General features: G+C 35.7%; 1 protein-coding gene across 4 annotated transcripts in view; it reads left to right on the top strand.

Annotated features, from left to right (window-relative positions):
- Positions 1-27,473, top strand: part of LOC150102911 (DNA-directed RNA polymerase III subunit RPC5-like) — a 459,314-nt gene that overhangs the window by 84,356 nt on the left and 347,485 nt on the right. For all 4 annotated transcript variants that reach the window (XM_090397865.1, XM_090397866.1, XM_090397864.1 and 1 more), the window contains exons 4-5: positions 13,038-13,120; positions 26,515-26,628. In XM_090397865.1, coding sequence (XP_090253991.1) covers positions 13,038-13,120; positions 26,515-26,628 — 197 coding nt within the window. The remainder of the gene's footprint in view (positions 1-13,037; positions 13,121-26,514; positions 26,629-27,473) is intronic.

Raw genomic sequence — 27,473 nt, 5'->3', positions numbered from 1 at the left:
AGATTAGCCTCATATTTTGTGTTGAATACTATGGCTACTCCTTCTTTTCCTTGATTGTCATTGCCTGAATATAACATTTTGTATTTATTGCTCAGAAAGATCTCACCAGTTTTGGTCTTTTTTTGTTTCAGTCACCCCTATTATGTCGATCTGGTACTTATCTAATTCCTCAGCTAGCTCCATTTCTTTGCCATTCAGGCGTCTTACGTTGATAGTACCGATCTTTAACTCTGGTGATGTTGAGTTGGGGTTTGTTTTCAGATTTGTTCCAGTAACTGACTTTTTGCTGTTCGCCCTGGTTCCCTGGCGAAAACAACGGGGGGCCTTGTTTAACCGGGCGACGTCCCAGCCGGCATGAAATTTTGTCATGTTGTACCATCATTTTTTATTTTGGTTTAACCAATAAGAATACAATTTGGTCGGCAAATTCCCAGCCCATCCTCGTTCGTTCAGTATCAAAGTAGATACCCAACAGGATGCACCACGAGAAGGTGAGGATTGGACATTAGGTCAGAAGCTCTGGTCGGTTCTCCGCATTCCTTTAAAGGCTATGTGGAGGTCTCCTCTCAGTTATACAGCTTTGACCCTTAAGCACCCTCTTTGCAGAGTCAGCGGTATCAATGTAAGTCCACCTTTATCCAATTCCTGCTATAATATTAAACAGTATTGACTTGCTCCTACTTGTTTCGATTGCAAGGACTAAGGACCTTTCTTGCAGTAGTATACAAAATGCTGTGTAATAAATACTGCACAAATGCTGTAATAATAATATATATAATTTGCTAATATAATGATATATTTGCTCCAGGCAAAATTACTTTGCTCTGATAACACTTAACACAGAACTCAGCCACATGACTCACTTACTTCTGACCAGCATCTGGTCAGAAGGTCAATTCTAGGTGATCGGAGTAGAGCTCTCATAGTACCCATCTGTATACAGGGAAATAAAAAAATGTCAGAATTATAGATTTTTTTTCTTCTGAAGGATGGCTAAGAAATGTTGTGTGAGAAAACATTGGCAAAGGACAAGGTTTTGTCTTAAAGTAAAAATCTGATCTGACCAAATAAGAATGGTCAGATTTTTACTTTAAGGCAAAAGTTGAGAACTCCTGATAATATAACAAGGATACGTAAAAGGCACATGATTATGTGCCTAGAAAACAGCTTGGAAATGTACCATCATAATAAACGTATATGTACCTATACTGACATTTCAGGCCAGCAGTAATCAAAGATGATTTAATGTGAAATCAGATTTGAGATTAGGATGTTTGCTACTGTAATAATATCTGTCTTTTAATTTTAATATTATTAATATTATTTTGTTATTTATTATTATTTAACATCAGACTGCACCTTTGTAATGTCTCTTTCTTATCAGTAAGAATGTGGATTATTCTTACTCCTTTTATTCTTTAGTTTTACTCCCCCTTTCTCTCAAGGCCATAAGTAAGCTATTTCACGTGCTCAAAGTGTAGACACAGGAAAAGCTTCTGGCTGGAATCAATTCCCTAATCTACCTTGCTGTATTTCTCTGCTATTGATCCTTATTCTTTTCGACTGTGCTATTAAGGATCGCGTAAAGAATTGTTTTTCTTTCCCCTACATGCAAGAGAAACATTCAGCTAAACACGAGAAATATCTATTAAATTAACTCTAATTCAAGTAACTCCTAATTCTTAATATCAGTCAGTTGTGGCTATCACTATTCTTTGGTTACACAGGTTCTATATTTTTATGAAACAGTAAGTTGGTAAGGCACTGTCTCATAAAAATCAAGCAAGCTATTAACAAAACAAACATGTTAATTCATTCTAAGACAAATTAATTACAAAATTTAAACTGCACATATCAAGTGTCTGGTTCAGCCTAATACAACTAGATAACAATGGAGACAATACAAATCACATGTCTAATTCTCCATACGATCATTCAAGTATTTTTGCTTAAGTTTTAAGACATAGACATTAAAATTTCACATAAATTTTCAGACACATGGATAGACTTAAACACACTTTATCTTTACTCACTCTATAAACAGAAAAAACTTAAAGCTTAATCCACATTCATTTTTTTTTTTGCATTACACAACATTAGCAAATTCCTTAAAACTCTATATACTACTTATTCGCATTCAAACAGAAGTACGGCTTTCCGACTTCTCTAATTCTTTCTTTGCTAATCGACAATAGAACCAACATTCATCATTAATTTTCACAATCTAGGAATTAACATAAAACATCTTACTTGTAATCTTGCCAGCTCATTACATATAGTCCTAGATCCTAAAGGTATACTGGCACGTTCCACTTCTTCCAAAAAAAAATTCCGATTGGGCTCTAGGTTATGGCAGCAATACTACAGCACACAAGTAGATCATTGAAGAATCATACGGTAGGACACATCTCGGAAAGACCGTCTCCGCTGCTATCTAACTTCCCATCTTCATCGGAACTGCTACTCTTCGCCAAGTGTGATTCTCTCTGTCTTCGGGAAAGACTTGGCACACGAATTAGAAACAAGCACCCTTTGGCCCCTCAATCTGCCTTTTACCTCACTCTCCCGACCTTGGCCCTTCTTCATATTAAGTCTCCCGGATTTACTGGAGAGTTTTTCTCTGCCACCCATGCTATCGTTGAGTTTTGGCTGGAAAACTCTTAATCTGGTGACCTTGTCGCTAGCCTTAGGTCTATTTGTCTAATCTAGTTTCTTATAAAAAATATTCTAACAGTTTGTTACCAGATTTAATACAGCAAAGTGAGTTATTACATTAATTTAATTACAAGTATTTTATGTAAATTTAATTTCCCATGTAAAATCGACATAGAAAAAATTTAAAAGTAAAATTTTTTCTATTTGAGATTTTACAAAGGCCAACTCTCTCTCAAAAACTTTTTTCAGAAAAAAATTTTCCTAACCCCTTGCCTGCACATTTTCTGGAGAAGACACGACTACATTTTTTTGATTTACCATTTCTCTGTGTATTTCTATTGTCTGATCTCCTAGCCTTGGTGTCACTTTCTTTTCTATACCCACAGTTGAGATATTTTGAGTAAAATCTCCCCTCTTGTGTTTAGTTCTCGAGCAGTATGCATTATGCTCATCCTACTCCAGTTTTTCCTAGGATCTCTGATATGGGCCTCCACAACACTTTGCCTGTTCCACATCAGTTGATCATAAAATTTGATTGTCCTTCTAGGTCTCTCAATCATGTTTATCTCAATTGTATTTTGATTACCTTCCCCTAAAAGCTCTCCCGTTTCTTTCTGATCATTCACTAGCTTGACGATCGATATATATAGTAGGCCTCCGAGTGACTGTTCCCTTCAGATGATGAACTTAATGAAGAGTCAGTGTGGTCATTTTGACATTCTTTGTTATCTCTTTCATTCTATTCAGTAGGCTTGACCTTATTGTCACTCTTTTGTTCTCTCTCGTCACGTGTTCTCGCAACCTGATTCTTTAAAATATTGTTTCCCTTTCCTGAATGTTTGTTACTCATTAGGAACATCTCATTTCTAGAAAAATCGCAAGAGAACTTGTATTTCTCTAGAAAGTTAGTTCCTAAAATTATTTGTATGCTTGACCGAGATGCCCTAGCGAGGACCAATAACTCTTGCCAGACACACAAATTAAACTCTGGTGAGTATAATTTAACTCTCAATTTCTTTGTCGCACATATCTCTGGTGTTGAAACTCCCGAGATAGTTTAAATGGTCTCTTTAGTTCAGTTATACCCTTCCATACATTGGATTTTATTCCTTGATAATAACTTCCAGTTATGACAGAGATCAGGGAACCTGTATCTAATAAGATGTCACAAGGTATTCCTTGAACTTTTCCCTTAATGGTCATTTTTGACTTCCCTGGGTATTCTCTGATCTGGTTCTCTCTTTTCCATGGTCTGTTTGCATAACCATGAGGAGTATGCACAAGATTTGACTCATATTTCGTATATCCGTTGGTGTGTATCTTATTTCTAAAAGAGTTGCGAGCCATGTGCCCATATTTGTTACAAACAAAACTTTTGGGAGGCTCCTTTCTGTTCCTTGCCTCATAATTCCCCTCTTTTTCAGGTGGAGTTAATTCAGAGGTCTTAGCTGTTATTTCCCCCAACTGCTTAATAACTGCATCAAGTCGTTCCATCATAGACTGTTGTAAGCTTTCTACTTCTTGTCTTATTATCGTTCTTAATTCCTCCATGTTAGTAGGTCTTAAGTCCTTCGGGATGGTTATCTGTCAGTTATTTGTTCAATGTTGAACAAATTTTCTCCTTCCTCCTTTTCTTTACGATCTTTAATTGCTTTCCCTTACCTTTGTTTGAGTCCTTCTCACACTTACTTTCACAAGAGGAATCATTTGCCTTTTCAATTACATTAATTTGGATGTTAATAGAAGTGGGACGAATGTCTCCAAGCTTCTCTTCTCTCTCCTTCACAGCGAGGTAACATTCCTCAAGATTTGTGATCCTCTTTTTGTGAGCAGTCTCCTTCAGTTCTTCCTTGACTCCTAATCCAAACTAGTGGAATACCACCCATTCAAGGTGAGGTTTGTCTTCCTTGGAGATGCTTAGACTGTTTGCAATTGTCATCAGTAGTCTGTTGTAAAAATCCATCACACTTTCTTATCCTGAGCACACCTCTGCAATTTCCAAAGGTTAAGGCTCAAGTTCTTACTTTGGAGAACTGGGAAATCAAGGTTTCCTTAAACTTCTTGTACTCCAAGTTGTCCCTAAGTATTGGGGATGAATACAGGAAGTTCTTGGCCTTCCCAACCAGTTTGCTCCTAAGTATAATTAACAGTTGGAAGTCTGACCACTTTCCAACCTTTCTTATCTCTTCAAGGAAGCTAAAAAATGCTAATACATCATCATTTTTTCGCCAGAAAATTGCGGGATGACAAGTTCAGGGTTAATTGTGCAGAAAAATTCTATGTCGTCCATTTTGGCATTATTTGATTGGTCAATACTTGAAACTTCACAATCCATTATTAATTTACAAAAATGTTTTTCAAAGTTAAAAATTGTAACTTTCTAACCTGTTACCAAAACTGTGTCAAAAATCCACAATATTTTCTGTTATTAAGTGGATTTAAATCCTGTCGGCTGCACCTTTGTAATAATATCTATCTTTTAATTTTAATATTTTTTTTTTTTATTATTATTTAATGTCGGACTGCGCCTTTGTAATGTCTCTTTCTCATCAGTCGTAATACTGAGTTTATCGTCGTTGCTTGAGCTAGTTCTTCATGCCAAAACTTGTGATTATTATTAATCCTTTTAGTCTATAGTTTTACCCCCCCCCCCCTTTCTCTCAAGGCCGTAAGTAAGCTATTTTACATGCTCGAAGTGTTGACACAGGAAATACTTCTGGCTGGAATCAATTCCCTAATCTACCTTGCTGTATTTCTCTTGTATTGATCCTTAAAAATTTATTTTTTCTTTTCGACTGCGCCATTAAGGATCACGTAAAAGAATTATTTTTCTTTCCCCTACATGCAAGAGAAACATTCAGCTAAGCACGAGAAATATCTCTTAAATTAACTAAGCACGAGAAATTATCTCTTCTATCTCACTCTCCCGACCTTGGCCCTTCTTCAGATTAAGTCCCCCTTATTTACTGGAGGGTTTTCTCCGCCACCCAAGCTGTCTTTAAGTTATGGCGGGAAAACTCTTAATCCGGTGACCTTGTTGCTAGCTTTAGGGCTGAGCTTATTTTTTGTGCATTTTTTGAAAATTATGGAGACAACTACTGTGTTTGAATAAAAACTTTAGTTTAATATAACTAAAATCTACATTCGACGTTTCGACCTTTATGTCAAGGTCATCTTCTGGAGCATACAACTGTGCACAGGAAACAAGCTATACTACAATCAAACTGGTTTGTTAAAGACACTGACCAACCGCTACAACAATTGTTGGCCTGACTTCTGGTGAGAAAAATAAAATAAAATAAAAATAAATAAATAAATAAAATAAAAAAATAAAATAAAAAAATTGTACATCAACACTAGAGTCCTATTATTAGTGTTGTCTACTATATACATATATTAACATCATTCCAGCCAGTTGGTATGGAATGGTTTCTAATACTAGCTAAGGATTGGCTAGAGTCCTGACTTATGCTGGATCTTTCATATTAGGGAGGCTGAATGTGTGCCATCCAGATCCTTGGAATTTTCATGCCATCTTTGTTGTTGATATTTGGGTGGTTTATCAGGATTTCGCAGGATTCCTTAAGTTTCCTTTCGTACCAGGTTTTTGTGCGGTGTAAGGAGCAGGTGCTTTTCCAGTTAATTTAGTGTAAGGTGTTGAGTGCGTGGTCTGAGAGGCCTGCTTCACCATAATGGTTATATTTAATGTGTCTAATGTGTTCTTTCTTGCGTATAGGGATTGTCCGTCCTGTTTCACCAATGTACAGTAAGTTACAGGTGCAGCGGATGCAATAGACTCCAGAATGTGCTAATGGGAGGAGAGGATCCTTAGAGGAGTTGAATATGGTTTTAAGTTTAGTGGGTGGTTTAAAGGTGGCATTGAGGTTATAATGTTGTAGGATTCTGTTGATTTTTTCTGATAACCCTTTAATGTATGGGATGGCTATGGTTTTACTGTAATCTAGATTCGTTTTTGTTGTAGTTTTATAGAGTATTTTATTAACAGTATTTTTGTTATAGCCATTATTTATGAATGTGTCACTAATGATTTTTAGTTCTTGTTTCAGGGTTTGCTGGTTAGAGCAAATTGTTGTGGCTCTGTTTTTAAGGGTGTTAATGACTCGATATTTTTGTGATGGGTGGTGGTATGAATTAGCATGTATGTATTGGCCAGTGTGTGTCGGTTTTCGGTAGAACGTGAAGGATAGACTGCTTGAAGGAAGACTTGTGACTAGTGTGTCTAGGAACGGGAGCGAATTTTGGTTTTCAATTTCGATGGTAAATTGTATGCGTTCATGTTGTTTGTTCAGGTGGCTGAGGATTGTGTTTAGCATTTGTCGCCTGTGCGGCCAGATCCTGAATACATCGTCAACGTATCTAAGCCAGACTGTCGGTCTTAGCGTGGCGGAATCATTTTCTCACCAGAGGTCAGGCCAACAATTGTTGTAGCGGTTGGTCAGTGTCTTTAACAAACCAGTTTGATTGTAGTATAGCTTGTTTCCTGTGTATAGTTGTATGCTCCAGAAGATGACCTTGACATAAAGGTCGAAACGTCGAATGTAGATTTTAGTTATATTAAACTAAAGTTTTTATTCAAACACGGTAGTTGTCTCCATAATTTCAAAAATGCATTCTGATCACCATGTAAGCCTAAAAGAAAGGACTTATTTTTTGTCTTTACAATTCTAGTGGTTCTTATAAAAAATATTATAACAATTTGTTACCAGATTTAATACAGCAAAGTGAGTTATTACATTAATTTAATTACAATTATTTTATGTAAATTTAATTTCCCATGTAAAATTGACATAGAAAAAATTTTACTTCTAAATTTTTTCTATATGAGATTTTACACTATGTATGCTATTATTCATAATCTGTATGGCACACTTCATTAAGGAAAGTGACATTAAACTTGATATCAAAATAGAAGATGATAATTCCACTTGTTATGCTATTCATATGATATTTTTCTCCTAAATAAATCCATTTTAAGGCTTCAGAGCTGTTTAACTAAACTTAATAACTTATGTAACAAAGCTTGATGATAATCAGCAATTTTCATACAGTCAGGTCATTAGCATAATGACCTGACTATTTGGATTGTTGGATTGCATGTGCTTGACAGAGAGGAAGAGGTCTGAATGGTTTTAAGAGTTTGGAGACTAATAAATGCAGCAGATGAATGTTACTGAATGGAGCAATGAAACCTTGATCTAGAGGAGGTCAAAAACTCCTGATGTCATTGTCCTTTGACACTACAAAGATGCAAAGTGGGATGACCTCTGAAATTTCTACTCTTCTTTTCCATGGTCTGATTATTGCTTACACTCTTCTGATCCAAACACTTGCCCCAAACAAGTCATTGAAATTATGATCCTCAGTAACGAAGGACTTCATTTTCCCTTCTCCTCAAAATTCTCATCCAGTTTCTATGCTCTGTTTCAACATAATGTATACCAAAGCTGTTTAAGAAAAAATTCAGCTTATGCAGATGGTTCGCATTAAGAACTCCAGCTTCATTCTCAGATTATGCTGAAGACACAGTAAGTGCAAACCAGTCATATGCAGATCTAAATCTGATTTCATGAAGACCAACAACAATCCAGATGGAAGCCGTGACTTCTGGTCTCCCTTACTAAGACCATTTGGATGCAACATATGCTCACCTGTCTCATCCAGATGGCACAACTGTTACAACATCTCAAGATAAATCTGACCTTTTTGCATCACTCTGCCTCTAACTCCTGTGTAGATGAAGGCAAATTGCTCCTGCCATAAAATCTGAGCATATGCCTGCTATAGTTTTTGAGCCAAAAAGACATCAGAAGAATAATGAATAACTTGAACACACTAAGAAGTCTTCTGGTTCTGATGGCATCTTTCCAATTATACTCAAGCATTGTGTTTCAGAGCTTGCACCTATGCTGTATCATCTCTCGTCTCTACAGAGCAAAGGATGACAATTTGTTTAGCAAGCCTAGATGCAATCAAAAGTTCTGGAAATGTCAAGAGCAACAGCACATTTCTCTGAATGTTTTCATCATGCATGTCCAGTGATGGGCAGTGTAAGCTCAAAGGTCAGCCATGGACCTTGAATGGCAAATTGCATACTGATAATCATTCTTTAACTGATGAAACTATAGATAGTAGAAAAGTTGGCTGTTGATGACTTTCTCCATTATTTTGGAGAGAACTGAGGTGATGACAATCGGTCAATAGTTTTTTTTGGAATAGACTGGATATATGATTGCTTCCACACAATGTGGTTAGTACCAGTTAAGTAAAAAGTACTATAGAAATGATACAGGAATGAGTATAATTGGAAAGCTGATGATAGTACTTTCCATTTATTTTGCTCATTTGACAGACCATGATGCTCTCGGACATTCCAATCTTCAAGATAATTTTAACCAGTACCTTGAACGTTGAACTGCATAACCCCTTTTAGTGGAATGAGGACAGTATAGCCACATTATGTGCCACCAAACCTCAGTCTTGCCTTTTCTATCACCAAATGGAGCTCAGCTCACCTACCTTTACCTTCAGTAATACATAGATCACCAGACAGGATCAGATTCCCCTATTTGCACTATATTTATCTTTGGCCTCTCCTGGCATAAACACATCACATCAATAGCTTTTTCAGCATCCAAAAATTAGTCCTTCTTTTCTGCTCAAGATGGTATTTTACACCCACCCAACTGCTAACTATACAAATCTCATATTCACCAATCTTGTGAGTCCCAAACATGTGAGTACTACTCACGTGTTTGGGATATTGCACCTAAAAACCTCTCTAGAAATTCTTGATGCTGTTGAAAGGAGAGCAGTTCGGCTCATAAATGATCCTCCCTTACAGACTTCAATCTCGAAATCACGAGTGCAGTATTTCAGTATTTATTTTACAGTTACTTCCATGGCCACTGCTATTCTTAACTTTAAATTATCATCCCTCCATTTTGTGTTGGGCCTGTTAAAATAAGAGCAGCAACTTCCCAGCATCCTTTTTCAGTACAGCTGAAGCCACACCGAACCTGCTTCTCCTCTTCCTCCATCCTCTTGAACAGCTTTCCTCTTCCAAACAACTACATCCTTCAACACTCTTGAGAAAAATGTCATTAACTTCTTTCCCAGTCCTGATCTGCATGCTTCACTCACACTGATGTGCTTATAGGGTCTTCAACTTCTTGTGTATGAGATCAGTATAAAACAATACAAATATATATACATGCATACATACACAAGGGGTATCTGGAAGGTGCTGATAAACACCAAACAAAAATTAATTAAATTTATGTCTTCTTATATATTTTAAAAGAAAAGGATCAAATTATTGCGATTTGATGAAACCTGGAGGTTAAAGGGTTTTAAGATACTTTCTATCTTGTGGTTATATCAGTTGCTTTATTATCATTTTTGTTCTAGGTGTTTATCAGAACTTTCCAGACCTCCTTGGTATATATATTATAATTAAATTAATAATAATATATATAGATATATATATATATATAATTTAAAAGAAGGAGAAACAAACTGCAAAGATATGAAGGGAATGTGGGAACACATCAGCTGCTTTCTTTCTGAAGTTGTTCTTTCCATTGAGAACACAACATTTCAACCATTTAGGCACAATTTTTAATGAATGGCATATTAAATAGTGAAATGGATAATAAGCAAATAAGAATAAGCTTGGTGGAGAGGTAGTTGGATACATTTATATGGTATAGGAAAGAAATTAATAGCCAGCAAAGGTTGGTCAATTAGTAGAGCCTCTGCTACTAATGGCTCATGCAAAAAGTTAAGTATGTTTGAGTGCGGTTAGTAGTTGGAAGGGATTTCATTTCTTTGATGCTGTTGGCACACTCTCCCTCGATGAGTCTTTGGACTCCCTGGAGGTGTCACATAATAATAATAATAATAATAAATTAATCAGAATGTTAAAGGATACCAAGGTATGTGGATGTGTAGTGGAGATGGCTGAGTAAATTACAGATGTGATGTGTCTAAAAGTAATGTTCAGTGCAAGAGATTAGATCTGGTGATCTGTGTATGTAACATCTTCGAGTTTACAAGACTGTCTTCAAACTGATTTTAACCTTTTGATCTGAGAGATTTGTTAGAAATAAAACAGTTGATGAGGAACCACAGAGTGAGGATGCTGAAAAAAATTAGCGAAGTAAGCAGATGGTATTGATGTCACAGTTATATTAAAAATAAGTATTACAAAGGAAAGGAACCTTGCATTGTTCACATTAATGAATGTATGAACAGAACTAATCTAAGGTGGTGTGGGCACCCGAACACAGTGGGAGAGGAAGGTTAGAGATGTTTGCCAGTGTGTCTGGAAAAGGCAGCCTTAAAGAGAAAAAATTGTAAGGTCTGATAATATTGAATCCTGACAAATAATTAATTTGGAGAGAAGTTGTCAGTAAGCTAGTAATCATAGTATAATCATAGTGTCCAGTAAGAGTCCTTTGAAGCATGCTATCAGGAATTTGATGATGATGATAATGAACACCAGGGAAGTGTGTAGGAAAGGCACAATGTAGAAAGAGACCATCTAGGCATTGATAGTATAGCTAATGACATCTAGAATTGCCATTAGCGATATTTCCTGTTTTGGATACAATCAAAAATTTTTTTAGTTCATTACTCCAGATATTGGTGGTATTCAATATTGTGAAAAGTGAGATGCAACATTTTAAGCAATAAAGGATACGAAGCTGTGTGTTTGGGGGGGGGGGGGGTGTTGAGGAAGTTGCAGGTGTGATGTGTGTATGTACCAGGAAAGTCTAAAAGTAACATTCAATGCAAAAGATTAGGTCTGGTTATCTGTGTGTTATAGGCAGGTTAATTAGGATCACTTTTGGAGGAAAAAAACACTTGACCATGTTTTAGTAGCATTGAAAGTGACTGTTGTCATCACTCCTTCGAAGGTTTATGCAGCAGTTGGGGTTTGGAATACTGATTGTAGAATGAATACCTTGAAGCATGGGATGTGGGGTTTGTTCATTTGATTAAAAGGAACAGAGCATGCTGTCATCAGCAAAACAAACTATTGATAGGGTTTTAGGTAAAGTGAGAGAAGTGCAGTTCACTGAATGCAGTGAACAACAAGAGAGAAAACTTGCTACCCGATTGCTAATTATGGTAACTAGGTAGCAAGTTTTCTCTCTCATTGCAAATAGGGCAAGACACCATAAATGACAATTGTTGAGCACTTCTCTATGCCAGCCTCTTCGGTGTTAATATAGTGCAATGCAGACATTCAGAATTTATCCTGTGAACTTCAGATTTGATTATTTCAGTCATAGTCCATTATTTGTTTTATCAGGTGCTGAGATCAGATGGAATTTGTGACTGCATCTACAAGAGAAAAAAAAAGTATACATATAATGATTTTTCCTCATTGTATTAGTGTTTTGTACATGTTACTCTCAAATCATTACAGGACCTATTTAGTATTTTTTAAAATCCTTTATGCTATTTTCTAGTGGAATCAGAATCTTCCATCTAGCAAGAACAAAAAATTGCAAGTTGAAGCAAATGTTATTTACTTAAAGCAGTGCATCTGTCATTTTGAAAATCTTATTCTTTTTATTCTTTTTTTTTTTTCCATAAAAATACTTGGCCTCTTTGTTTAAAAATTTGAGATATTCAGTTGGACTAAGATTCAAGAAGGAACATTAAAATATAATGTCACATTAATGTGACATAGCAGTCACATTAAAAGTGTGACTGCTATGTCACACTTGAAAACAGTTTAGTAACAAAAAAAAATAATAAATAAAGTAAATTGAATTTCTGTATATATGATTAAAAATTAAAAACCACCATTTCTTAAGACAAAATTAGTTAAGCAGTAGAAATATAGTTTGGGGGAAGTGGGAGGATAAAACTTCTAATTTTCAAAGGAATATTTTTGTTATCCTAGTAAATCTCATTTAGTTTCTGTGTAATTTTTTCTAATCAAGAATAATCCAGAGTTCCTTTCCATTGCAGTGTTTTTTCTGCTCCACATTAGTATAACTTAAAACATTTCATTGTTTTGCCCTTTTTCCATCTCCCCTCTTCCCATTACATATGTTTTTTTCGCTCATCTCTCAAAATTAAAATTGTGGTTCATAAGAGTATTTTATTTAATTTTTTTATCTTAATTCTTTTGCTAACTATTCTGGCATTGGAAAAGCAGATGGCCAGATCCTTGATAATTTTATTGGAGATTGTAGATGGAGAGATCTTATTATCATTAAATTATATATATATGGTTAAATAATCATCAGTTAATTATTTTTAATTAAATCATAATTAATAAAAAATAATAATTGATATGGTTAACTATTATGTCTATTTAATTTTTTCACTGTTACCTGTTGCAGTTTCATAATGGACAAACAAGTTTTGTCTTCCACCAGAGCAGTTAATTGTACTACAAAATATGCTATTGGATTATTGAAAAGAGGTGAGACTTTCTTTGAATCTGGAATAGAATCACTTGGAATTGTTTATGATTGATGTATTTTAATTATAATAGGTTTCCAATATAGAATTTTTATTTGCACAATGATAAACATATGGAAGTAGAAATTTATATATTTTAATTCTATTTGACAGTTACACTTTGGAAAAAGTGCCATTTTTTCCAAAGTATAACTTTATTAACTTATTTGACTTATGAAAAGCAACACTTATTTAATTTGTGTTTCACTCGTTATTTGTTAGCTTTATTTGTATGTTTACTCCAGTAATATTGTAGAGGTTGCTTACATGTTCGAGCTAGAATGCTGGGAGGAGACATTTAAAGACTGGAGCATTGACTATGACTTCTTCTTTATTGTCCACTCTTCATCTTCTTGTGGTGAACCTGTTAGTCGATATCAACTGGGATGTTGAATGAACAAGGATGGACTATCAGTTTTGGATTTTACTGACCAAATTATGTTCTCTCTCTTTATGAAACAACAAAATGAACATTGTGATATATAATATGATATCATGCTCATTTGGACATGTCACAGATATGCATTATCCTCCACTGTTTTAAGCAGGAGACCAAGAACAGCTTTTGAACCAGTCTAAACAGAAATGAAGATATGCATAATCAGCATATGAACCATCAGTGCAAAGAGGTGGGACTAGCGAGGAATTATAGAGATATTATGTTGACAAAATGGGTGTTTATTCAAGAAACTAAGAAGATAGAACCAGGTGAGAATAAATGAACATGAATGAGGGGGAAAAAAAAAAGATGCAAAGCCATTACTGTTACTTGAAACTTCATACCATTGAACACTGATATAGGTAAATTTAAAGTTTTTTTTTTTTTTTTTTAACTCTATCCCTTTGTTTCTGATACTGCTAGCATTCATGTACAGACATAATAATCTACCTTTTTGTTCTTTTGTATTGTCTTGTCTGCAGTCTGCCTGACACACAGTTGGACAACTTGCCCATCTCTATTCTTCTCTAATGCCTTACACTTATAGACATCTTTGCACACATTTGATGGGTCCAAACCAGACGAACACAAACCAGAACTCATTCTCTCCTCATCAACATTTCCATGACAAAGCCCATTCATGTCATTAACACAGTAATAATATTGTCGCTCTGACATTCACACCATTCCTCCCTTTATAATTTAGTTTCCCTGACTCTCTGTGTTAGGTGTCATACCAGTTATTAGTTTTTCTAGACTCCTGATACCAAACGCATTCAGGTGTAGGTCATTCCTCTTATACAAATCCAATCTTCCCTCAAACTCACTCCACACATTCAAACACTTGCATCCATTCCTTCTACACAGCCTATGCATCGAATTGTTTGCCATCATAGCCCTTCTTCCTAATTCATTTTTATCATAGCGAGGTAAAATACTGATGATTTTCACTTTCTCGCTCTTCACTCGTGCTTTTTCCAACAACCCTTTCATGTCCTCTCTCTCATACTGAACTTATTGCCAGTTAAATCGTTAGTATCTACTACAACTACGATTTCATGTACTTTTCTTTTCTGTTTTTGAATTGCTTGTGTTATATTTTTAATTTTCGCTCCAGGAAAACTCTATGTTATAACTCGCTCATCTATAGCATGTTTTATTATAGAGTCACCATACCAATAACTTCATTCATTTTACTAACAATGTCACTTACCTGATTTCCATTATTTCCTGACTTACCTGTTAACTTGCTTTGTTGTTTCTTATTTTTTGTTCATTTTTCTTTTTCTCCCTATGCTCATTTAAATGCCTCTCAACTTTTTGCAATTTCCGTGCGTCTCTGATGATCTGCTTCAACTTCGCTATTCTGATGGCTAATTTATTTTCATTAACCTCCTTTATGTGCACAATAACCTTGTTGGCAGGGCTAACCTTCTTGTTAAAAAGCCTGTGATGTTTTTTGGCATTACATTTCTTGCCCCTTTTTTGGTGCCATTTTAAAAGTATACTAAATATTGAAATAGTTTAATAAAAATATGTGATAAAATACTAATTACACTATAAAACACTAAAATCTAGTGTCTACTAGTTTACACTAGATTTTAATGTTTACTAGTATACTACGAAACACTAAAATCTACACTAGTATACTACAAAACACAATAAAAACAGACAGAAATCACCAAATGACCAAATTAAATGGTGTGAAGAAATGACAGTGGATGAAAAAGAGAAAAGAGAAGTTCTGTTCATGTTTTCATGAGCTTAGAGGAAAGTGGGAAAATGAGGATGACCAGTTCAGTGAAGCATCATTCATGAATATATCTTTAGAAAAGGGTAAAGTACAGAAAAAGAACATCAAGTCAATTTGGAGTCAATCACTTGTGGAAGAGTGATCATCCAATCCAGTTCACTTATTAAGTGAACTGGATTGGATGCACCACGCTAAATGCAAAAACAATATTCCACTGATGAGCAACTTTCATATTTATTTATTTATATACATATATATATATATATTTAATGATATCAATCCTAACCATAAAAGATATAATCATGTCATATATAAGTACTCTGTGTGGACTATGGGTTAGATAATCCAGAAACCTCTAGTGACCATTCTGTCACTAGATGGAGGCCTTACATGGCTTTTTTTAAGCCATGTAAGGTCTCCAATTATTGTGATGGTCTCATTGTAGGCAATTTGTTTTATTTATTTTTATGAATTAGTATTCCTAAAGGAATACATAGCAGCTACATGTCAATGTCCAGGCCAGAAAGCCAATCCAGGGCCTCATCCATTACCTCGTCTTGGAGGCCGCCACCACCATGAAATTGGCACCTCGGGCAGTCATTCACAATATGAGTGATCGTCTGGGCCATGGGGGGGGGAACAGTCACAATGAGGGCAGTCTGACAGTCTTCATTTATGTAATAGGTAGCCACATCTGTCCTGGTTAGTTCTGATCCTATTGATAGATGAGCAAATCTTCCTAGGAAGAGCAAAACCAGGCTGCACAGCACAGAACCTTCAACCAGGAAGCCATTTGTTGGACAAGTGTTCTCTAAACATGTCAGGTTTGATGGTAAGGCAGCTGAAAACAGTTTGTCCATGGACAAGAAAGGGTTTCTTGATTTTAGGAAAAGACTAGGTGGATTTATGAGTCTGGTGTAGGGGAAGGACTGGGTTGCTCGTTACTTTATTAAATTCTTTAATCGAGGCTTGTTTTCTCCGTATATTTGGTGCAGCAATGTTAGAGAGAACAGGGAGCAAGGGGGAGAGGGATGCTTCTCAGTGTCCCATTAATTATGTGCATGGCAGAGTTTAGTTGAGTGTCTAATGTTAGTGTGCACACTTGTTTTCCAGATGGGGGCACAGTATTCTGCTGCAGAGAATGTGAGGGCTAGTGCAGACAACCTTAGGACTTCTGCACCGAAACCCCAGGTTGTTCCATCAAGCCTTGAAATGATATTATTTCTCATTTTAATTTTGTTGAACAGGTTGGTAATGTGCCTTTTATAGGTTAGGCTTATGTCCAGGCATACTCCAAGGTATTTCAGGTGAGACTCATGTTCTACCATTTTGCCACATGAAGAGAGGTTAAGGTGTCGATTTGCCTCTGCATTATTCGGGTGGAATGCTGTGGACACAGTTTTTGTTGGATTTGGCTTCGGGCATTACTGCTTGAAGTACTCTTCCAGGATGTTCAAGGTTGTTTCCAGGTTGGCAAAGAAGGTAAATTGGTGTAGGATCGCTAGGTCATCGGCATACATATATTTCCTTGAGCTGGTATGCGGTAAGTCAGACATGTGGATGTTAAAGAGCAAAAGGGTTAACACAGAGCCCTCTGGGAGACCACTATGTAGGAATCTGAGCCTGCTCCTTTTTCCACAAATATGAACTCGGATCATTCTGTTGGAGAGAATGTATTCAAAAAGCTGAAAAGTTTTTTTGCACCTCACAATATTGCCTAGCTTTAGGAGGAGGTCCCTGATCCAGACTGTGTCATAAATGTTAGGTCAATGAAAGTGACTTCGGATTTAAGTTTCTTCTGGAAGCCTGCTTCAAACTGTGTTGTCAGGGCCAGGACCTGGTTAAAGCAACTTCTTCCCAGCATGAAGTTAGCTTGTTCAATATGATGGCAGAGACTTTGGTTTGATTTCTTATCCACATATTACTTTTGTGATCCAATCTTGTGATACCAAGCATACTTCTTTCCATACTAAATTGAGTTGTTCTTAATTTTTTGAATTTCCTTTGCATTTAGTGTCCATGTATCACAGCCATATGTTAATATAGGAAGAATATATTGGTTAAAAACTTTTCTTTCAGGTATAATGGTAGTTGGCTTTTGAATACTGAAAGTAATTTTCCAAATGCATTCCACCCAAATATCTGATATCTGATTGATATCTGATACAACAGATATCAATTCGTTCCAGTGATATCTGTTGTCCTCCTAAGTATATGTAATGATCTACTTGTTTAATTTCATAATTACTGATTTTTATTATTATTATATTATTTTGGAAAAATTTGGAGAAAAGAGCAAAGCTAATCATAATGGCAAATATCTGTTGGATTTCTGCTCAGGACATGGACTGGTTATTACTAACACCATGTACCAACATAAAAATGTGCACAAATTCACATGGAGAGAAGAGACAAGGAATAAGAAAAGTCGCATTGATTATGTCATTATTGATAGTGATGTTTTCTCCCTGGTGCAGGACACCAGAGTGTTCAGAGGATTTGAAATTGGAAGTGATCACTATTTAGTCTTGAGCAGGATAAAATTGAATTTCATATTGAAAAGAATAACATGTAAGAAAGTTTTAAAGCGAATAAAAGTTGAGCAGCTCTCAGATGTGAACTGTAGACTAAAATACACAAAGATTATTGAAGAAAAAACGAAAGACTTTGAGAGAACAGGAATCAAACCTTGGAGATTCGGTGGCAAACTCTGAAGAAAACATTGATTGATTCAGCCAGAGAGGCATGTGGTGAGGTTGTCTGCAAGGATAAAAAAATCAGAACTCCCTGGTGGACATAGGAAGTTAAAGAGGCAGTGAAGGAAAAGAAGAAGGCATATCAAAAGTTCCTGTCAAATAAGTCAGCTTGTGCTCTTAGAGAATTCAGAGACAAATGCAAGAATGCTAAACGCTATGTAAAACTAGCTAAACAAAAGTCATGGGAGAACTTTGGCAAGAATATAGAAAATAAGTATCAAGAAGGTGGCAAAATATTCTGGAGGTTGTTGAAGAAGCATAGGAATGGGGCAAAGAGTGCTGTAAAAGGAGTTAGAGATGATAAAGGTGACATGAAAACAGCAGAAAAAGATATTCTTGAAGTATTTAGTAATTACTTTGAAAAACTGTTAAATGAAACAAGCAGTGATGACAGCACAGTGGTAAAAAAACACTAACCAGGCATGCAGTCAGGAATATATATCCATACTTGAAGTAGAAAAAGCCATCAAAGGCTTGAAATGTGGAAAGGCAGCAGGAATAGATGATATTCGACCAGAAATGTTGGAGTATGGTGGTATAAAAGTCTTACAGTGGCTACACTGCATAGTTCAGAAGGCCTGGACAGAAGGATGAATTCCAGATGATTGGAGTACAGCTCTCATAGTACCCACATATAAAACGGGAAATAAAACTGATTGTGAGAATTACAGAGGTATTTCTCTACTGAGTGTTCCTCGTAAGATTTATGCCAGTACACTTGAGAAACGGATGAGAAGGATTGTGGAAGAGAAGCTTGGTGAGGGAACAAGCTGGATTCAGGCCAAATAGAGGCTATCAGGATCAGATATTCACTTTATGACAAATAGTTGAAAAGTCATGGGAATATAACAAAGATCTGTATTTAAGTTTTGTAGATCTGGAAAAAGCATACGACAAGGTGCCAAGAGAGAAGCTATTCAAAGTGCTACAGTTGTATGGTGTCAGTGGATCATTATATCAAGCAATACTCTGTCTTTATTTGAGTTGTAAGTCAGCAGTTAGAATTGAAGGAAGTACAGGAAGATGGTTTAATGTTAAATCTGTTGTCAGACAAGGATGTACATTATCACCTCTGTTATTCGTTATCTATATGGATTACATTATGAAGGAAAGTGGTATTAAACCTAATATCAAAATTGGAGATATTAATGTCAGCTCCTTGCTTTATGCAGATGATGTTATACTTCTAAATAAATCCGCTACAAGTCTGCAAGATTCCCTGACTAAACTGAATAACTGTTGTGATAGATATGGTATGAAGGTCAGTAATAATAAGACAAAGATAATGAAAATAGGCAGAAGCATTGAAAATATTAGCTGCATTGTGAATTGAGAACCTATAGAACAAGTAAAACATTTCACTACTTATGCACGATTTTTGGTGAAAATGGTAAAATAAATATGGAAATAAACAACAGAATTAACAAAGCTGGTATGGTAGGAAGTCAACTGAATAAATTTATATGGAATAAGAGAGAAATTAGTCAAAAAACTAAATTAGCTGTATACAACACAGTGTTCAAACCAATTTTAACTTATGGATCTGAGAGCTGGGTCAGAAGTAAAACACTTGACCAAAGACTAGAGACCGCAGGTATGAGAGTCCTGAGAAAGATTAATGGCGTGAACAGATGGCATCAATGACAATATCATATTAAAAACAAGGATATTAGGAAAGAACTTGACATTTTTAGCATCCAAGAATGCATTAGCAGAGCTAATCTCAGGTGGTATGGTCACTTAAACAGAATGGGCGAGGAAAGATTAGCCAAACAAGTGTTCTCTGCCAGGTTGGCAGGAAAAAGATCCAGAGAAAGACCAAGATATAGGTGGATTGATACAGTAAAAAGTGCCTTCAAAGATAGATATATAAATATAAGCTCTGACAATATTGTAGCTTCGACAGGTAACAGATTTATTTGGCACAAAATTGTAGGTAGGAAGTTAGTAATGATGTAAATTTTTCATGTAGTACTGTCATATCCTCTACACTCCTTGAGGGTACATGGCAAGAATTTGATGATGATGATTTTTATTATTTCTGGTTGGACATAGCAAATGAACATAATTTGGGTCTTCTTTAGGTTTATTGTTAGTCCAGCTGTTTTGCTAGCAATTTGGAGTTCTTGGATACAGGTCTGTAATTCATGCAGTTAAAGTAAAGGTAACTATGTTATCTGCAAAGTGCAAATGATTTAAATATCTTCCATTTATCTTCAGACCTTTTCTTTCCCAATAAAGAAGTTTGAATATTTCTTCTAGGCATGCTGTGAATAATTTCAGAGATATTGTGTCATCCTGTCTTATACCTCTCTTTATTTTCACAAAAAGAGATGTTTCCATTGAAATGAATTGCCGCTGTCACATTGGTATATGCTGATTTGATGGTTCTGATGTATGGCTCCTCCACTTATTGGTTTCGTATTGCTTTAAGTATTGCACAAGTTTTTACTTAATCAAAGGCTTTCTCATAATCACTAAAACCAAGACATAATGGTAACTGATATTCATTACACTGTTCAATAATATGTTGTACAACTTGAACATGGTTCACTGTACTAAAGCTTGCCTGTTCTTTTGGTTGTACTAGGTCCAGTCATACAAAATGAATGGTATATGCACATTGGTATATGCTGATTTGATGGTTCTGATGTATGGCTCCTCCACTTATTGGTTTCGTATTGCTTTAAGTATTGCACAAGTTTTTACTTAATCAAAGGCTTTCTCATAATCACTAAAACCAAGACATAATGGTAACTGATATTCATTACACTGTTCAATAATATGTTGTACAACTTGAACATGGTTCACTGTACTAAAGCTTGCCTGTTCTTTTGGTTGTACTAGGTCCAGTCATACAAAGCCTATGAGCTAGGACTTTTGTAAACATTTTTTGTAAACATTTTATAAACCATCAATAGTAAACTGATGGGTCGGTAGTTCGCCAAGTCTTCTACCTCACCTTTTTTATGTATCAGTAGAGTAGCCTTCTTCCATGTTCTTGGTACATCATTTTTCTTCAGGCATAAAGTAGTTTTGCTAAGAGTTTGTAGATCATTTCTCCACCTGCTTTTAGAAGTTCAGCTATAACTCTTTCTCCACCAAGTTAACCAAAATTTGTAATGACTCGAATGTAGAAGATCTAGAATGAGAACTGACTAAACCATGTTTCATGACTAAAGAAGAAGCTGACTGATTTTGTCCCAGTGGCATTCTGTAAATTGTCAGAAGTAAATTCAGCGATTGAAGTCAACTTGTCAGAAGTCAAGTTGACTTCAATTGCTGAAGACATATTCATCAGTTACAAAAAAACACAGAACAAGAAGCCCACATTTTATGTAGATTTTGTCTTACAGAAGCTAAATGTCTGTTTTAGACAAAGGTGGTCTAGCCTCCCCTTGGTTGTAGGCAAACCATATATCATCACCAAGAATGCAGACATTTCTAATGGATTCATGAATGGAACCTTGGATCAACTCCCAAATCCAGCCAACATTGGAATACTGCTCTCATATATGGGGTAGTGCACCTAAGACCTCCCAAAAATTCTTGATGCTGTTCAGAAAATGGAAATCTGGTCGATTTCCATTTTCTGAACAGCATTTTAGAGACTCCCTTTAGCCACTGTCCCAAAGAAGATCAATTTTTGTATTCTGTCTCTTCTACAGATATATCCATTACCAATGTTCAGCAGAACCAGCATCCATTATGCCTCATGTTTCTGACAGATCTACAGGAACTCTTACTACAGCTGCTCAGCATCCTTTTACAGTCACTGCATACTCACCAAACCTGCTTCTCCCAGTCATCTTTCATTCTTTGCATCTCAAATTTTGTGGAACATTACAGTTCCACAAAGGTAGAAAAAAACAAAACATGACTAAAAAGGTAACAAGAGTAAAGCGAGAAAATGACTAAAGACATGAAAGCAGAGTTGGAAGAGGAGACAAGAGATGAAGCACATGTGGAGTGAAATGAGGTTAATTAGAGATATGGAAAGAGTGAGGAAGAATAGATATGATCTAGACTGCATTTAATGGTTTTGGGATGAGTCAAAGAGACTTGCAGAAGGAAGAATAATGGAATAAAAGATTCCACCATGTCTGTTTAGGGATTCAATTACTAGGTGTGTGTGAGAGAAAGAGAGAGATGAACAAGGTTTGTTTTCCTGGAGGTAAAATGACCAGAGTGATTGAGGCACTGAATATGAGGAGCAAGAAAGCAAGAGTTAATAGTGGTAGTAGAAACAGACTGGTTGAGAAGAAGGAGAATGTGAGAATAGATATCAGGAGGGTGTTGAGGAGAGTAAAAGATAAGAAAAATAACAGTGTGGAAAGAAGTCAGTATGTTACCCAGATATGACAGTGTTGAATTGGAGCAGAGAGCAAAGATCATCGACAGTATTTGAGCAGAGATCTGCAAGGAGAAAGGAGCGCATTTTGTGAAGATGTGGAATGAATTTGAGGGATAGATATATATAACAGTATAAGAGACAGACTGCATTTAATGGTTTTGGGGTGAGTCAAAGAGACTTGCAGAAGGGAGAATAATGACTGCAGTGAATAGAAGATCTGAGGAAGTAAGAGGTGATATGGAAGAGAAGGGAAGTAAGGTGGGAGAGCTTGTGAATGGAGAGAGGCGAGTAGTGTGAATGAGGAGAATGAGAGGGCAGGAGCAAAAGATAGACCAGGGAACCAGAATGGGGTGGGGGAGATACTGTGTGAGTTCATACTGGATTTAGAAGTGAATGAGTGAGTGGTCAAGAAAGGATTAGGATGGCCTGGGATGTGGAGGAAGAATTTTGGTCCAAGTAGGATTGGTAGTGACAAAGAGGAATGGTTTGTTTTCCTGGAGGTAAAATGACCAGAGTGATTGAGGCACTGAATATGAGGAGCAAGAAAGCAAGAGTTAATAGTGGTAGTAGAAACAGACTGGTTGAGAAGAAGGAGAATGTGAGAATAGATATCAGGAGGGTGTTGAGGAGAGTAAAAGATAAGAAAAATAACAGTGTGGAAAGAAGTCAGTATGTTACCCAGATATGACAGTGTTGAATTGGAGCAGAGAGCAAAGATCATCGACAGTATTTGAGCAGAGATCTGCAAGGAGAAAGGAGCGCATTTTGTGAAGATGTGGAATGAATTTGAGGGATAGATATATATAACAGTATAAGAGACAGACTGCATTTAATGGTTTTGGGGTGAGTCAAAGAGACTTGCAGAAGGGAGAATAATGACTGCAGTGAATAGAAGATCTGAGGAAGTAAGAGGTGATATGGAAGAGAAGGGAAGTAAGGTGGGAGAGCTTGTGAATGGAGAGAGGCGAGTAGTGTGAATGAGGAGAATGAGAGGGCAGGAGCAAAAGATAGACCAGGGAACCAGAATGGGGTGGGGGAGATACTGTGTGAGTTCATACTGGATTTAGAAGTGAATGAGTGAGTGGTCAAGAAAGGATTAGGATGGCCTGGGATGTGGAGGAAGAATTTTGGTCCAAGTAGGATTGGTAGTGACAAAGAGGAATGGTCAGGGAGAGTTATGGAGTTATTGAGAGACAACTACCTTAGGCAGTACATAACAGAGGGCACACACAAGGATCTTGGAAAGGATCATCTTATCAGAGGATATTATTATAATAGAGGTGTCAAATCCTCCTCCAGTTGGTGGTGACTATGAAATGATCACGTGAGTAGTGGCGAGCACTATGACAACTTAATGATTACTGAAGGATGAATGATACTGGTTGGTGAAAATGGTAAAATGATAACCAGGATATGTAGAGAAAGGAGGCACTAATGGTATATAAGGAAATGAGTAAACTTAATATGAATAAGGCTGTAGGTTTAGATGATATATCACCATAAGTTTTGATTGAATGGTCCAAGGAGTTCCCAATCTAAAATGCATGTCAGTTTTAACAGTGCTGACATACCATTTTAACATGATTGGGCCAACTTTCAAAGAAGTGGAAAGAAGGCAAAATCATTCCCCTTTGTAAAGGAGATAAGATTAAGCCTTTCAATTATAGGTCAATCTGTATGTCTGTAGTTGTGGTTAAGGTGTTAGAGAGGTTAGTCAGGATCAAGACTCAGAAATGGATCAACAACAGCATTCTCTTTGATGGACAGCAGGGGTCTGCTAAGAGGATCATGTTTTAGCAATCTACTTACTTATTATAACAAGGTGACAAATGCAATGCACAAGGGAGATGCATACACTGTGGTATTAGATTTTACAAAGGTCTTTAATTGATTACAGACTGTTGAATTAGAAATGGGTTGTCTGATAGGTATCAGAAAGTTGTGTATGGAGGAGTGATATCCCAGAATAGGAAAGTGACTAGTGGTATGGTCCAAGGGTCTGTTTTGGGTCAATGTTCTTTAACTTGTAGGTTAATGATATGTTAGATGATCCTGATGAAGGTTTAAATGGTGATATGTAGTTGTTTGCATATGATACAAAGTTAGGAAGCAATAGGAGGAGTGGAACAGAAGCTTTGCAAGAAGACTTTAATAGACTGGCTGAATGCAAGTGTGGAATTTCCACTTTAATGTTGCACAGGGTAAAGATTTAAAATTCTGGAAGCAAGATCAAATGAAGAATGTGCAATTGACAGGGGGTATCTTAGAGGAGATAAGGTCTGGTGGAGGATGGCAGACAAGAACCTGAAAAAAAGACTTGATAAGAAGACAGAAAGAAATATAAACAGATTTCATTACACTCTGGATTTCAGGTGTGTGCGTGCGTGCGTGTGCGTGTGTGTGTGTGTGTGTGTGTGTGAGTGAGAGAGAGAGAGAGAGAGATCCAGAGGATAATGAAGTGGATGGCTGAGGTCACAGAAATAGCATGATACATCTAGAAGAGCAGAGAAAATTGGCCTTTCCCAGTAGCGGTGGGATGCAATAAGCTGAAAATAACAACAATGACATTTTCTGTCCCCAGAAACAAAATGAACACATAATTGCATTCATTCCTGCTGAAAATTTCTATTGTAGTTATACTACTGCTGAATTTTTACCCAGTAACTTCTTCAGGGATCCTTATCCTTATTTTCAGTTTTTATATCCCATTTATCATCATTATTTCTGCTAGTGGCACTGGTTTCCCCTCATTTCTAATAATTTTTGATAGTCTTCAGAAAGATTTAACCAGCTAAAGAATAATCATATTTTATATTCCTTTCCAAAATCTTTTTTCTTTGCAATTCAAGAAAAATCTTCAACATATCATAAGCAGCTTGAGATAAAAACTCCAGTTTCACACCCAACCTATACTGCAACTTACTGCAAGTGCAAAACTCAGTAAATCCAAATATGGTTCAAAAAAGAACTAAATTCAGAGATATTACCAGTTTAACCTTCTGGTTTCTCATTAATGCCAGTGGATGCAACTGCTGTCCTATCATGCTCTTCTTTTTCGTGGTCATTCTAATAATAAGAATGATGTATAACTCAAAGACAAGGCAGACCATGAAACCTAAAAACTTTGGTAAGTAATTGACAACCAACGTTTGATTATAGTCAGTGTAACCTTTAAGAAACAAATGCATTAATGAATATGGTTTTGATATTAAATAATTCAAAATTTTCACTATAAAAAAAAAAAAAAAGATCCATACAATAAAAAACAGAAGACAAAATCACAATATACATGTCCAAAAGGAATTTCGACATGCATATTGTGCACGTGATACTCAGGTAGCTGATGATTTTAATCCTTTAGACAAGCATAATATGTATGCCTTGTTTCATATGTTTGTGTAAAGGATTAAAACAAGAATATCATTTCTTGTTGTAATTCTTTATACAAGCTTATCAAGGTTCTTATTAATACCAGATTTTGTTTCTAGTACTCAAAAAATTCAATGACTACTCGGACATAACAATTATTTAAAAACATCGGCAAATTAAATAAATATATAAAGAAAATTTAAACATTCCGCATTTCAAGCCATCAAAGGCTTGAAATGTGGAAAGGCAGCAGAAGTAGATGATATTAGACCAGAAATGCTGAAGTAAAAAAATTCTCTAGAAATTTAAATAAAGATTTGTGGGAGGGCACAGCAATGATATATATATATATATATATATATATATATATATATATATCATACTGGTACGATGACATCTACAAGACTTAAAAGAAGCAAAATTTCTTGAATGGGCTCAAACTCTGTGAAGATTGATTTTAATCATGATAGTAATTAATGCTTTGATTGCATTCTTGTTTCTGAAGTATAGTAGATCTAGGAATAGTGATAATGGTTGATTTTCAGATGCTTTATTAATAGATGTGATCCTGTTAATATTTGAGTTTTTTTCCTGGCATAATTTAACCTCCAGAACTTTTATAATAGTCGATAATTATACACTTATAAAAGTTAATATTTATATATGTCTGTATTTCTTTTAATAGGAGAACTTCACCTAACGCCAGTTCATGCTATAATTCAGTTACGACCAAATTTTTCATATTTAGATTATTCAGATAACAGATCAAAAATGGAAAGTCCTTTCCCAGATGATGAGGGTAATGTATTTTTTATATTCTTTTCTTTTAATATATGTATAGTTTTTATACTTTACTTTCTTTGTTTTTCTTACATTCATCTACTCACTCACACTTGACAGCTGAGTGAGCAATAATTCATTTGCTTCTATCATTTCACTGTGTGTTTGAGTTGCACTATGGCCTAAGGTGAGAAGTCTTTTAGCATTTGAAGTATATTTGATTTGTTAAGTAAAGACTAATCTATAAATTATGTAATGCTGTTTTCCATATTCCTTTCTTTTAGTGTTACACGGTGATCAGCATTCATTTTAGAAATTATGGACTTTACAACCGTGTTATAAATAACTCTTTTAATATCCTGACGTTTCGATCTTCATATTAAGATCATCTGGAGCATATACAAATATACAGGACAAGCCTAAGTTACATTACATACAGTAAGCTAGAGAAACAATGAATTGATATCATAAGTTATTCTACTTGCATGACCTCTAGTGAAAAAAAAAGTAATAATTATTTATAAACTACATCAAGCTGAATTCTATTTCTGATAACATGAATAAACATTCTTTCTTACAGATAGTTTTCTTTCAGTAACAATGATGTCCTGCTTTTAGCATTACAATTGTTATTTTTGATTTAGGATCCTGGATTTTCTACAGATCTGTTTATAGTTGCTCTTAGAGAGAAAGGTTCCATTGTTCGAATATATGCCTTCCATATGTTTGGGATTTTTAGACATCATTATTGTTCGGATTGGGGTGGTTGGTAATAATCTCACAGGCTTCCTTAAATTTGCGTTCATACCATGTTTTAGTGTAAAGTAGACAACTAGTGCTTTTCCAGTCAATTCTATTTAAGGT

Source organism: Typopeltis vanoorti, chromosome 9 (assembly GCF_054136105.1).
Source record: "Typopeltis vanoorti isolate ZY-2024b chromosome 9, IOZ_Tvanoo_1.0, whole genome shotgun sequence".
NCBI classification, from domain to species: Eukaryota; Metazoa; Arthropoda; class Arachnida; order Uropygi; family Thelyphonidae; genus Typopeltis; species Typopeltis vanoorti.
This window is presented reverse-complemented; position numbering and strand designations above follow the sequence as displayed.